This window comes from Dryas octopetala, chromosome 9 (assembly GCF_963921425.1).
Source record: "Dryas octopetala chromosome 9, drDryOcto1.1, whole genome shotgun sequence".
Taxonomy (NCBI): Eukaryota; Viridiplantae; Streptophyta; class Magnoliopsida; order Rosales; family Rosaceae; genus Dryas; species Dryas octopetala.
This window is the reverse complement of record NC_141374.1, coordinates 8,722,832-8,733,283: the sequence shown is the minus strand read 5'-3', so window position 1 is coordinate 8,733,283 and position 10,452 is coordinate 8,722,832. Positions and strand designations below refer to the sequence as shown.

The window sequence follows — 10,452 nt, the reverse complement described above, 5'->3', positions numbered from 1 at the left end:
TTTTAGCAGTCAAACTTTAATATGTTGTGTTCAAATTAACTGTCATTAGCCTTAGATGGTTATTGCATGCTTATCTGATTTGAAACTGAAAACTAGACATTGCAAGATAGAATAAAGGCTGTGTGCCTGTGGTGATGTGTGCGTGTGTTTCCATCTTCCAAAACCCCCTATTTAGTTATTCTATTTGATTAATTGAATTGATTTGTTGTTTATTAACCATTCCCTGTGGGATCGACCTCGTGCTTGTACGCTTTGCTACTGATGTGATTCGTGCACTTGCGAGTATATTTAGAATGAGATAATTGTTTATTTTGTTCTAAGAAAACACATTCAACAGTGGGACTTATAACTCTAGTGATACTGTGATAGAGAATATTTATTCAGGTACCCCCTACGTTTGCTGTAAAAGTTGAATTCTCATCATCTCCCTCCAATGAATAAAAAAAAAAAAAATTGACAATAGGTTCCTCTCTCATTTTGTTTATTTCAAAGAAAATAAATTAAACATAGGTTTTCTAGTGATCTTTTCAAAGGTTTTTCAGTTTTGAGTAAATTTTAGGAAAATCCCTTTTGGAGATATTATTTTTTAAACAAAACATCAAAGTGAAAGAAACACATCAATCTCTTTTTTTGTTGGCAAGGACACATTTCTTCATAAAAACTAAGAAAAAACGTTTATTGTATTGTACTGAAAGAAAAAGGCTTTCTACAGAAGAAAAATCCATTCAAACAAATTTTGTTTCCAATCTAAGAAACATACAAGGAGTCACAAGACTCACAACATTGTAATTTTTAGCATAATATTTTTAATTACATTGAATGAGATCAAATCCTTAACCTCTTTGATGTTAATTTTGTGATGCCTACTCAGTCTCAACTCTCAAGTGATGATTTTTCAATTTTCTAAGGATTAGTTTTCTGTTAATATGGTCTTTGGGGTCAAGCCTGCTTGTCAGGTTGCTTACTTGTCTTGGAAGCCTCCTGCTGGTGGTATTTTGAAACTTAACACAGATGGTTGTAGGAGTATTGTTCTTGGTCTAATTGGTGCTGGCGGGTTGATGAGAGACTCAATTGGTAACTGGATTAAAGGGTTCTCAGTCAATTTGGGTACTGGGGCAGTCTGGGAAGCTGAGCTTTGGGGATTACAATGGGGTCTTAATCTTGGTATGGAACTTCATTGTGAAGCTTTAGAGGTGGAATGTGACTTAGCTCTTGTGGTGATGTTGGTTTCTAATCCTGTTGTTCCAACCCATCCCTTCTTTAGTTTGATAAATAGTTGCAAGGTGGTGCTTGGGAATTTTAAGAGGGCTGCTATCTATCATGTTTTGGTGAGCAAAATGCTTCTGCTGATTGCTTGGCTTCCCTTAGCAACAATGGCCAATATCTATCATGTTTTTGGCCTTAGCAACAATGGCCAATAGCGGAAATTTTTTGGGTGTATGACCATTCTAACTTTGGGGGTTAATGGGTCTGCTAGTAGTGTTGGGCTGTTAATTCTTTGCTGCAATGGAATAGGAAAAAAAGATGCTAAGAACAGTCATTTTGTGGTTGTCAAATCAAGACCCTCTCGATATTTCATACACGATAATTCACTTATGCCCAACTTGCACTGGTTATCAGGATTGGACACCTGTAAATGTCTGAACTGTCTTTAGCTTTACAATGAGCGAATGAGTATATCACTTAAGAGGTTCAACCAAAAAGGACAATAAAATGCATTCCATGTAAGCGGGATTAAACTCTTTGAATGACCACTTAAATGTCATAACATACCAATTTGGAAACTCAAGGTCACAACTCTATGAAGGTGGTTACAAGATGCTAATTCGAGTAACTTCAGTTATAAGATGTAAACTTTATAACTACACATGAAACTTTGAAAGATTAGCAGGCAACTTTCATGCTATAGCCTATACCATCATCCTTGAACAACTGAATATGAAACTATTAAGTACTATGCATATAATTTTGGCTGTGCTCCGGAATCCTCTATTAATTCTCCATATTTTAATTGAAACAATTACAAGGTCAAACTCAGGAGTTTTATCTTATGATTGCAATATTCCATGAAAAAATGGCAGCACGGCATCTAAAAGACATTAAAGGGATCCCCCTGCACCCTACTTCTCAATATCTTGGCGACCTTCTCCTGCAACATCAAACTCAATGAGATTAGATTACATGGGAATGATTTGGAATGGAATGCATGAATCATATGCTACCCTGGACCAACAAGTAGAGAATGCCCATATGGGACCATTAAGCAACATAGAAGCCTTCAATTGCAGGTAATCCAGGAGTTGAATAATCCATTATGTCTCTTACTCCGTAGTCAATATGATCAATGGGCAAGCCATGCTACTCCCGCCCAAGTGGAACAAAAGTCCAAGTGAAACAGTAATTGCCTTAATAGTTCAATTTCTGGGGGTTTAGGGAAAGTATTTTTTGAAGTTTTGACTTGCGGTGGTTCATCACAATTAGTACATAGGTTGCCTTGGCATAAAATTGATTTTTTAAGGGGTGGAAGATGTAATTAACAAAAATAATTTGGGGTACAGGATGTCTGAACTGTAATACCTCTTGCTTCGGGTTCGGTCTTCTTCATAGTCCATTAATCCAGCTGTTTCACCATACAGAATGTCATCAAGTGCTTGAAATTCACGGCCACCCTGCTTAAAGTGCAACCTTTTCCATGTAAATAAAACAAGTTGACCAACATAGCAGCATCACAACCAAGAAAAATTATCTCTCTCTCTCTCTCTCTCTCTCACACACACACACACACACACACTGTTTGGGTGAAATTATTAAAGCACATCTTAAATAAATTTGAAAACAGAAGTAGAATACGTATAACTAAGTTTCTAAGGTTCTTAACCTGGAGGGTTGTTTTCAAATGCTATAAACACTGGGGGATTTCAGAAGTTCACAAAAATGAATCATTTTATTTAATTAACTGAGCTTTTGAGGCTCATGAGTAGGAATCCTTCTATTGTATTTCACACAGCTTTTGAAACAGAGGTTTATCACAACTAAAAAGGATGGAAAGTTGGATTTAATATGAAAAAAAGTTCTTGGGATTTAATATGATAAAATTTCAATTGCTTCTCCTCTTATTTGGTAAATGTATTTTGACATGCTTGAGCTCTATTGATTTAATCAATTTTCGTCCTAGCATGTTGACAAGTCTGAGAAAAGCTCTTCCATACTCGCTAAACATAAGAGAAATGTCTCCTTGACATAAAAGGATAACGACGACAACAAGTTGGAAACAAGAAGCAACCAATGTACACCCGCTGTACAAAGGCATCTCATCTAAATTGCTGCTCAAATTTGGTAGGATAGATGCGTTTCATGATAACTCAAAACAAAATTATGATTATAGAGGTTGAAAGTCAAGGGTGGACTCAACTTACCTTGTTAGAAAGAGACTTCTTCGCTTCTTCCACTCTGTCCTTGACCTCCTTTTGGTGTTTTGCATCCAACTCACACTTTGTATCTGCCCATTTGATCTTCTCTTCAATTGTGAGAAGCACATTGTCTGAAGTGGCTAACCTGATAATTGGAAATAATTACTGGTCAATATCATCTCAGAGATTTCTTAGCAACAAATATAAATCACAAAATAGAAAGGGATTCTGTAGCTAAGTTTTACTTTTTCTAAACAATTAGAAAAAGTAAAGGCATCTTTTGGAACATAATCTACAGGACAGGAACCATAGTTTCAGGCTTCCAGCCTTATAGGTAACCATTTTTCACCAATACATCATTTGCAAGATATGATCTGGATTAGAAATGACTGGAACAATTAACATGGAAGATTGGTTTGATGTATAATTTTCCATCCATCCCACCATGGTAATAAGCAAAAAATTGGCTGAGAGAGAGAGTGAGAGAGGAATGATAATAAAGATAAAAATGCATAATGGATAGTGGATAGTGGTAACATTCCTTGTACCAATATCCTGGAGTAAAGTGAGAAGACACGCATTGGATCAAGTTAAACTTCTGTGTCTTAATGCAATTAGGAAATAAGGTGCCTAGCATTACAAAAGGACTGAATTGGAGAGGGACTTTTAGGAAGACTGAATCTAACACAGTTAAAAGACCTTAGACATAGAACCTCCAACTAAGTATGGATGGATAATGGATACATACCAATCTGTTAAGGTCTGTATTATATTCCCAAGCTGTCCAGGTCTCAAATCCCTCCCAGCTGCAAACTGAACCTGCAAAAAAAAAATGATGGTCAAGATTAAGCATTGAATTGAAAACATGTATGATGCATCCAGGACATTCTATCAAAAGACTTTTAAGAATATAATTAAGGCAAAAACGTCAAATATAATTAAGGCAAAATATTCAACCTCAAAAGATCTTCTCAAATGATCCAACTTCCCTTTGACAATGCCCTACAAGCAAATAGTATTTCTCATTTACTGGTTTAAAAGAAATTATCTCATAGATGAGATAACACATAACAATTTTTTATAACCAAATGAATTTATGGCATATTTTTTCCATTAATGAATGGGGGCCACCTACCATATACATGCACTCATTGATCAGAAAGTCTTCAAGTTCGCGCACATTTGAAAGATCAAGCTGCTCAAGAAGTCGATCATAGGATAGAACCTGACAAAGAAATACAAATTGAGAAATTATAGGTGTATTTGTACATATAAATCCAGAGATCCACATATCCAGTTATTACACTATGATTGGGATTTGGGAGTTTAGTAAGGAAAATAATATAGAGGGAAAATGCCATTCAAAGGGAAGGAAAGGAAAATTGGTATCCCTCCTCTTGATTGGATGTTCGAGAGGAAAAGAGAGGATACCAATCATATCCTAATTGCATAAGCTTTTTTCTGGGACAATAAACACACTTTTATTATATAGTAAGGGAGAAAAGCTACAAGAATGATGGACAAGATGCCAAATGTCCATAGTGAAGCTAAAATCTACTCCTATCCCAAAATGACTCCACATTCTCACCTTATCATCAAACAACCTATTTCTTTCCAACCAAATAATCCAAAAAGAAGCCAGTGCCACGCACCGCCAGAGGATAATCGCATTTCTATTGGCATACCCAAGTAATTTTCCAGCAGCAAGAAGCGGCAAAAACCGCACCACTCCAAGCAAATGCATAAACTATGGAAGAAAAGTGAAGGAATATAGAATATTTCTCTTGCCATTATATTCACATTAAAATGACTCAATTCTAAATATTTTGGCAAGACTATTTTAGTCAAACACAACAATTTTTAGCAAACCATTTTACTTTTCTACCCAAATCCGCCCAATTTGCAGGGAAAAAATGTGGGCAAATAAAGGGCGTCCAACATTGAACTCCCAGAAAACCCTAGGGATATATTTTTTTCCTGATTGGTACACCAAAGCATCATAAGGGTCTCCTTTCACCAAGATATCTTCATGTTATTGTCCTACATTCCAAGATCTTTTGTGAGTACTGATGTCACAATTTTTTAGTCTACCGCTTACTTTTCTACATCTAATCAGCAGTTTGATCTAGATATTATGTCTTCAAGTGATGAAGAGCTTTTGTTCTCTCCTCATCCAACAGTGCCTATAGTTGTGCTGTTGTGCATCTGTTCCAGTCTTGTCAACAATCTCTGTACCATCAAATCATTTGTCTTGTTAGTTTGTTTCTTTGCAAGTATAACAACGATCCAGGGAGAGACGGGTTGTGAGTGTAACGATACTCCAAATCCGCCATCCTCACCTGTTGCTAGTGTGAACTCTGTTCACATCCTTTTCTCAGTTGTCATAAGCTATAATTGGGTTTTTTTTTTGCATGGTGATTTACAGGAGGAGGTATATAGATATCAAAGCCCTAGATATGTGGTTGTCAGCGAGGATATATGGTTTGTCCGCTGGGGTAAGGTAATAGAAACAGTCTCCCCATGCCTGGTTTGATAAGTCTGGTTTCATTGTGATTCAGTATGGGTTACAACGATCAAAAGTTTTGATCATTCAATGTTTGTTAATTGCTCATTTGTTGGTGTTACAATCTTGATTGTGTCAATTGATTCTATTATCATTTTGGGGTGTGACTCTAACAGTATTGTTGTTCTAAAGGCTATCCTGCTTCCTCTTTCCATAAAAACAATTTGGGTCTTCTGCAATACTTTCTTGGTATTAAGATTGCTTGTTCCAAGAAGGGCATTACTCCTTGACAATGCAAGAATGCATTAGTTCTAGTTTGTAAGATAAGCTTACATGGTTCTCAACCTGGTGAGACTTTTTATGGATCCATTTATAAAGCCTTCTAATACATAGGGGGAGGCATTTGATGTTCCTGGTTGGTATTGAAGACAGTTAGTTGTCTTACTTAGCTTACAATGACTCACCCTGATATCACTTATGAGGCAAGGATGGTCAATCAGTTTATGCATATGCCTTGACAACCTTGTTAAGATGCTACCATCTGTATTTTTAGGTATCTCTAAGGTGTTCCAGGTCAAGGTATGATATATTGTCCTTAAAATAGTTTGGAGATCTTAGGATATATTGATACTATTTAGGCTGGTAATTGAACTGACACGTGTTCCACCTTTTGGTTACTGTAAATCTGTGGTGGTAACCTAGCTAGGTAAAAAGCAAAGTATGGTCCTTCGTCCCTCATACAACATATGTTATGAGTTTTCTCTCTTCTACAGGACATAAGGATTTCTGTGGTGTCGTTGGTGTAGATGTATTATGATAATCAGCCTACCATTTTCATTACTAGTAATCAAGTCTGCCATGAATGTATTGAGCACATGAGGAGATTGTCATTTTATTCATGATCTACTGATGACAAAGTAGATTGTCACCCTTTACAATTTTGGAACTAGGGAACCCTAAACTCGATCAATTAGTTTATGAGTGCACGACTATGAACTAGATTGATCAGAGGACAGTCACCCATTCAATGACAGTCATGCGCCATACCTTGACTATGTCAGGCTAAGGGCATGAAACATATGTCCCAACTTGAGAACTGGAGCACACACAAAAGCCTTTACCAAACCACTTCTAAAAACATCAAACCCCAGTCGAAAATAATCTCAAATAAAACGCAAACTAGCTAAACTAAGCACTATCAATCTTAAGAGATGGTCTCCTTCCAATCCACAAGAATTTTTTAAAAAATGGTACATGCTGAAATTTTGATGAAAATGAAGCCCAAACACCTATCCCATAATTCATCCACTTCCTCCCCCCTACAGTTCTCAAAGATCCTGTTATTTCGTTCCATCCACACTACCCAGAGAAATAGCCATCACACAACAACTCCACAAAATTTTTGCTCTTTTCCCACCAAAATCAAGATGCTTCTCAGAAAACATAGAAGTACACAATTTGGAAATCTGCATCACATTAGCTTCCAAAAATAATTAGTGGCAACTGCCAAAGCCTTAGAGTAATAGGTCATTGAAGAAACAAATGGTTTAATCTTTCAGATCCCATTCTGCACATGATGCCGCAATTTAGAGATAGGCTTTACATTAGGACTCCTCCTTTGGGGAACATCAAGGGTTCATTCTTATTGTCTCTAGTTTGTTTTCATTCTTATGGGAGTACTTTAATGGGTGGGCATATGGGATCCACAACCTATGTTTGTAAGTAGCCCCCCTGCCTTTTGTATAGCATGCATACAGATAAACTTGAGAGGAGGTAGTAACCCTAACTTTTCCTTAGCCTCCTCCTTTCTCCTTTTTTCTCCCCTCCAGTCTCTCAATCTTTTCTTATCTTCATCTAATACAAATTCTAACTTTATTAACAAAATAAAAAATTTAGCCTTAATTAGTTTCAAAATTGCAACACAAGCTTTATGCCACCTTGGCAACAATACCGGGTGGCATAACCCAAGCTTTACGCTATTAAACTAATGCAATACAGGTATAACCCACTGAAACCCACAATTCTACACATGTAAAAATCGGGTGGCATTTTGGCTTGGTATACTTGTCAAATTATTAGAGTAAAGCGGAGCTACGTACTGACTTTTCACATTTGTTTCTAGGCTTAAGTAAGAATCAAAGCAATCAGATTGCAGTACTGTTAGACTGTTAGTACCATCTTCCAATTAGGGATTGGTCAACAATTTGAAGGCAGATATAATCAGATTGCAACTACCCAAAGAGAGAAGGTTGAGAAAATAGGGTACAATATAATACTAATTGTTGTACCTTGTTCATCTCAGCTAGAGCAAGCACAGTAAGTTGCTTCAGCTTGATGATTTGTTCTGGGACTAGCGATGGAAGAAGGCTAGCATTACCTGCCACTCATTCAGTCATTAAATTTCATCAGTAGGTATATGAGACACAAGGAAAAAGAATTGTAAAGTGCAACTGTCAAAGTCACAATCCAATGAAACAACTAAAAACAAGACTGATCTAACATCTTAGGCACCTTGAATAACATGGGTGGAGATAATTAGAAAATATATGATATTGTGTGACGTGAATAAAAAGATTTCCCAGGTAGGACACAATGGAGGATCAGCATTCATATAGCCAACCTCAAATAGTTGGGACAAGACTCTATGGTCATTAATGTAAATACCAAACATGCCATAGGAAAATTGTATAAATTACTTTGCATGTGGGTTTCCATTTATTTCCAGAACTATATCTTTTGAAAGTGTATGCAAGCATATCAAAACATATCTATGAATCATTGATCACCTTTTATTTTAAACTATTTATACAAATGTCCTGGATATTTCAGAGACCCTATAAAACAGTAAAACCTCTGAATATCCAGCCCCCAAGCATCTAACTTATTGAAAGAAGGAATAACATGCTAATTTATTCACATGCTAAGAATAAGAAAAACAAGAGACATAGTTGCAGGACCAATAATAAAAATAGGTGGTGGAGTGAAGTTTTTGTGGAAAATTTCTTACTCTTATAATCGCTCCATGTACCATGGGCAAAGAGACGAAGCATATCAATGTATACAGCATATTCAGTTCCTTGAAGCTGCATTGAAGCAAATTTATGAGAATAGCACAAACCTAATACGGTCCAGTATGTTAGTTGAATTGAGAACCAGCCAATAAAACTTAATTAAGTTACTAAATGGAAAATATGAAATGAGAGGGCATGATTTGCCCCTTATTTCCCCTTAGGCAATCACAGTAATAAAAATTGTAACAATTAACCCAAAAAAGAAAAGAAACTATATTGGATTAGATACTTAACAATCCATTAACTAATAAGATGTGGCCACATACAACAGGAGAAAATCTGCCTACTAGGGTCTGTAAGCAGTAAAGTAAGCACACACAATCAGTTAGCTCATCAAAGTCAATTTCAACAGTAACCCAGTTGTGAAGTGGGATTTCAACAGTAAGCTCTTTGGGCATGTTTTGGGTATCCATATTTGATCAAACTCACATTTATCAATCTGTTATATAACTAACATTCGATTACTTGGTACATAAAACACAAAAGCAGGAAGAACAACAAAGCGATAAAAAAAAAAAACAAGATGCACATTGATAATTTGATATAATGAAATCCATTATATAATTGGTATTCAAATCAAACCCACATGTATAACCGCGCATAAAACCCAATAAGCACATTATCACCGAACAAAAGTAATAACCAACAGAAAATCTGAAAAATACCCAGAAGCTATAAAGCACGGGAGCAACAGAAACCAAAGCACTCAAGCCAAAAGCATATACTTTTTAAAAAAACCCAAAATTGTGTAAGGCAAAGCATGAGAACGAGAAAAGACCAACAATGGAAATTGAATAAGAAAGCAAGAAACGCGTGTAAGACTGACCTCGAGCACATTGGGGACAGCCAAAATCTCAGAGAAAGCGAAGAGAGAAGAATGAGAGGTGACTTGGACTATGAGGTTGACGAGAGAGGACCCTTGGAGAGTAGAGGCTTGCTTCACAAAGTGCTCGATGGCTTGGGCCTGTTTCTGCTCTATCTCCATTGAAACACCCTCCTTGAGAAGAAACCCAAAATAATGGAAGAAAAAAAAGTTAATTATAAGAAAGAGGGAGGGTGTTTTTTTTTTAATCAGAAGAACGAGGGAGCTTAAACTACGAAAAAGGATGAATTTGAGGGGTTTTGGCTCTCTCTATATATATGTTCGTATTCCATGTATAGGGTGGGTTTTAGGTCTGCTAACGTGAGCCGGGCGTGGGTTGTTCTACTTTTTTATTTTGGAATTTTATAATTTTAATATCTGAAGTTTTGGGCATTATTCCAATTAGGTACCCAAACTATTATTTATTTATTTTGTTTCAATTTAGTATACGATGTAACTTCTGTCAAAAATTCTAACAGACTACCCCATATTTGGGGGTATTGTGGTGAACTTGAATTCGTGAATGGACATGGGTATAAGACATGTGCCTTATGATCAAGGAATAAAATTTCGGGTTTCGAGGAAATTTTGATGAAAATTTCGATG

The 10,452-nt window shown here is 36.3% G+C and overlaps 1 protein-coding gene across 2 annotated transcripts; it reads right to left on the bottom strand.

Annotated features, from left to right (window-relative positions):
- Positions 1-1,734: 1,734 nt before the first annotated feature.
- LOC147273715 (COP9 signalosome complex subunit 7-like) lies at positions 1,735-10,129 on the bottom strand. Of its 2 annotated transcripts, XM_086256673.1 has the most exons (9): positions 9,811-10,123; positions 8,921-8,996; positions 8,202-8,290; positions 4,546-4,635; positions 4,368-4,412; positions 4,159-4,229; positions 3,417-3,555; positions 2,578-2,669; positions 1,735-2,149 (listed from the first exon to the last, which is right to left on the bottom strand). In XM_086256673.1, the coding sequence occupies exons 1-9, from the start codon at positions 9,967-9,969 to the stop codon at positions 2,128-2,130; spliced, it is 783 nt and encodes a 260-aa protein (XP_086112799.1). In that variant the 5' UTR covers positions 9,970-10,123; the 3' UTR covers positions 1,735-2,127. The 2 variants fall into 2 exon arrangements, with proteins under 2 accessions (XP_086112799.1, XP_086112800.1); XM_086256674.1 differs by lacking the exon at positions 2,578-2,669 and having other exon boundaries at positions 9,811-10,129.
- Between the last annotated feature and the right edge of the window lie 323 nt (positions 10,130-10,452).

Excerpts from the sequence above, each read along its gene's own strand:
- LOC147273715 (XM_086256673.1), bottom strand. The coding sequence starts at position 9,969 with ATGGAGATAGAGCAGAAACAGGCCCAAGCCATCGAGCACTTTGTGAAG. Across the intron at positions 8,291-8,920 it reads TACATGGAGCGATTATAAGA|GTAATGCTAGCCTTCTTCCA; the intron begins GTAAGAAATTTT and ends AATGAGTGGCAG. Across the intron at positions 3,556-4,158 it reads ATACAGACCTTAACAGATTG|GTTAGCCACTTCAGACAATG; the intron begins GTATGTATCCAT and ends TCCAATTATCAG.